We start from the raw sequence: 2,953 nt of genomic DNA on the forward strand, positions 1-2,953 counted from the left end.
GTGGATAACTCAGGATTGCAGTAAACTGACGGTGTGGGAACCCTTTAGCTAAATGTTTTATTAATAAGGTAAATATACACATTTTACTTTATATTTAGCTAACCCAGCAGCCGCAATAAATAAACGTTAGCTAACTAGTTTTACATTTCTTTAAGAGGTGCCAACTTATAGTTTGTATATCACTTATGATTCAAACTGTTTCCAGGAGCTTCTGGTGCTTTTAGCACAAGAAGCCTTTCTCCAACAGGTCCATGGTGAGGATCATGAAGCTGCAGCAGGATTCTACAGGACAGCTTAGATTTGCCTTGATGACGGTGTTAAACTTTCAGTTTGACAAAAATAAAAAGATGGACTGTTTTTCTGATTCTGGAGTATACAATGAAAATATAATAACCATCCATTTTTTCATTACCTTATTTTTAATTAAAAACAACTTCTTTTAAATAACAAGGGTGTACTCATAACAAAAGTCAAATCTAATAGCAGGAATTTTAATATGTGACTGCTGTGAAAAAAAAGAATATGGTTTTCTAAGAAGTACTCATTAGGTTTAACAGAAGTGTTGCATAGTGTTTGTGTTTGTTTACGTTTTGCTGCCAGGTCATGCTGCCATCCTGATGAGGCTGGTGACCTTGTTCACTTTAGCTGATAAGCTTTGTCCAGAAGGCATTCTTTTACAGTCTTGGAGCAGACATATTTTATTGCTTGTCTTCAAGGTCCTGTAAACATCATAATCTTTATGGGTGTAAATACTATCAGAGCTATTAGGTGCATTCTTTTGTCCCAGATATTAATTTTAGTTTATTGTTTTTAAACCATAGCTCCATTATCTAGTTTGATTCTGTATCTTGGGCTATAGAAAGCCAGAATGGACATTCTTGTGGTTTCAGAAGCCAGACTGTTTTTTTTCCTTCATACTTTAGGTGTTACATTAAATTTGTGTCTCAAGAAAACGTGAAGTTATTGTGAACATAATCAGTTGAAATAATGTCAATAACACCACAAATAAAGTTCTGGTTTCAGTTCACCTCAAAAATGCTCAGGAAGATCTATGAAAGGATTTAAATTTTAAATCCAACAAAACCATTTGTGTTGCCATCAGCACCTGTTCAACAGTCAAACTCGCTTTTCAAAATTATCTGCTTTGTCTAAAAATTCCGAGTCACAATGTCCTTCTGTTGCTTTGCAACCTTTCCTTTGCCTTTCGACATCATTTCAGCCATAGTCGATGTGTGACCTATTGTCACACATTTAACTTGATGTTTATCAGTGACTGAGATGCTTTGTTTTGTGACAAATTGGCAGATCCTGGAGGCAGAGGGAATAGCGGTGCCAGAGGAAGTTCCCTGCGTTTTACAGTTGGTGTCCGATTACTTGAAAGAGCCCTGTCCCATCACCACCCTCAGTGGCTGCCAGGTACCGAGTCACGGTGAAAGTAACCCCCAGCACGGAGAGAGGAGAGAGACGCACAAGGTAAAGCTGTCCATTATGTTGAAAATAACACATTGGAGGATCCAAGTATAAAAAGAAATTCAATTGTATCTGATAAAATCATGTTGTTCTTTGGCCTCAAGATGAAGCATGACTCAGGAACAGAGTGCTGCCTCAGCCTCTGCCAAGCTGTTTCCTTCCTCCCTGCTGCTGAGGAAGATGAGGAGATGATGAGGAAGGAGGACGGACGTTGCAGGGGTAGGCTGAAACACCAGGACTTATTATCAAATTTTGATTTTCCTCATTAAGTTTCTCCACACAGTAGTTTGAAATGACAGACTAAATAAAGTTTTTAAAGGGGCAGTTCAGATATTCTGAAGTGGGATTCTGTGTAATAATTGTGAACGAATAATATTCAGTTGGAAATTTTTTTTTGTAAATGCTAAATTTAAATGTTAAAAAAAATATATTGAAACATTAAATCCTAAATCTAAAGTTAAATGTTGAAGTTCACGTTTAAGTATTTTGGAATGGAATGCAGCCTTTTGCTGTTGGTGCTCGGCTCGTGTTATGATGTCATCATCCTGAGACAATAGCAACCGCTAGCGCTCCAATGCAGCTAAATATTTTCTGCAAAACTTATACCTTGCAGTTATGGCCAGTGTCCAAGCTGCAGTACGAACTGCTGGACCACAGGTACCACCCATGTTGTTTTTTATAAACACATATTGAATTTAGATATTTAATACTATCTTCAGCAACATTAGCAGTGGGTAGCATTGGCTCGCAGTGGCTATTGTTTATGTTTGTCGCAGGATGATGATGTCATGCTGGTTAGCTAATGYTAACCGTTGCTAACGTGTCTAACACTGCTAAAGATAGAATTTAAAATCTATATTCAATATGTGTTCACTGAAAACGAGCACCAATAGGAAAGGCTGCAATCCATTCCAAAAGACCTAAATGTGAGCTTTAACATTTAACTTCGACATTTAAGATTAGATTTAGGATTTACTATKTAAATATACTTTTCAACATTTAGATTGAACATTTAGTAAAAATTTGCAAAATGTAWGAGCAGTGGTCTAAAATAACAGTTCCACAGTTAGTGGAAAAATTTTAACAATCAGAAAGTGARCTAAATAATATAAAATATGTTGGTGAAATTCTTTAGCGCTTCATTTTACACGTAGCGCCCCATAGTGCGCTGCGCGTGYACAGGAACTGAGGAGTCCAGCTGCTGGATTTCCTTTCAAACAGGCCAGTTCAGCACCTGAACTCTTCTATGATGCCACGCCGCTGTAATAAATGCAGTATGTGGTTTAATATTTGCTAAAAATAAGTGAGGCGTATCTGAAATGGGTGTAGTCTTGATGGGAGCAAATATTCTAAAACCTGTATGTACTTTATGCTTTGATGGTGCCTGTGGCGGAAATAATACTTTTAGGTTTAAACCAGTAATTCTTGACATACTTTAATGACCTAGGTTTTCATGACATGCTGTTTTTCAGCAGATAGAATG

The 2,953-nt window shown here is 37.1% G+C and overlaps 1 protein-coding gene across 1 annotated transcript in view; it reads left to right on the forward strand.

The window, feature by feature from the left end:
- The window catches only part of lonrf4 (LON peptidase N-terminal domain and ring finger 4), a 33,109-nt gene that overhangs the window by 10,402 nt on the left and 19,754 nt on the right, over window positions 1-2,953 (forward strand). Inside the window, exons 4-5 of the mRNA XM_014010617.1 lie at window positions 1,306-1,473; window positions 1,575-1,689. Of these exons, the coding sequence (XP_013866071.1) occupies window positions 1,306-1,473; window positions 1,575-1,689 (283 nt within the window). The remainder of the gene's footprint in view (window positions 1-1,305; window positions 1,474-1,574; window positions 1,690-2,953) is intronic.

The sequence above is a fragment of the Austrofundulus limnaeus genome, unplaced genomic scaffold, assembly GCF_001266775.1.
Source record: "Austrofundulus limnaeus strain Quisiro unplaced genomic scaffold, Austrofundulus_limnaeus-1.0 Scaffold71, whole genome shotgun sequence".
NCBI classification, from domain to species: Eukaryota; Metazoa; Chordata; class Actinopteri; order Cyprinodontiformes; family Rivulidae; genus Austrofundulus; species Austrofundulus limnaeus.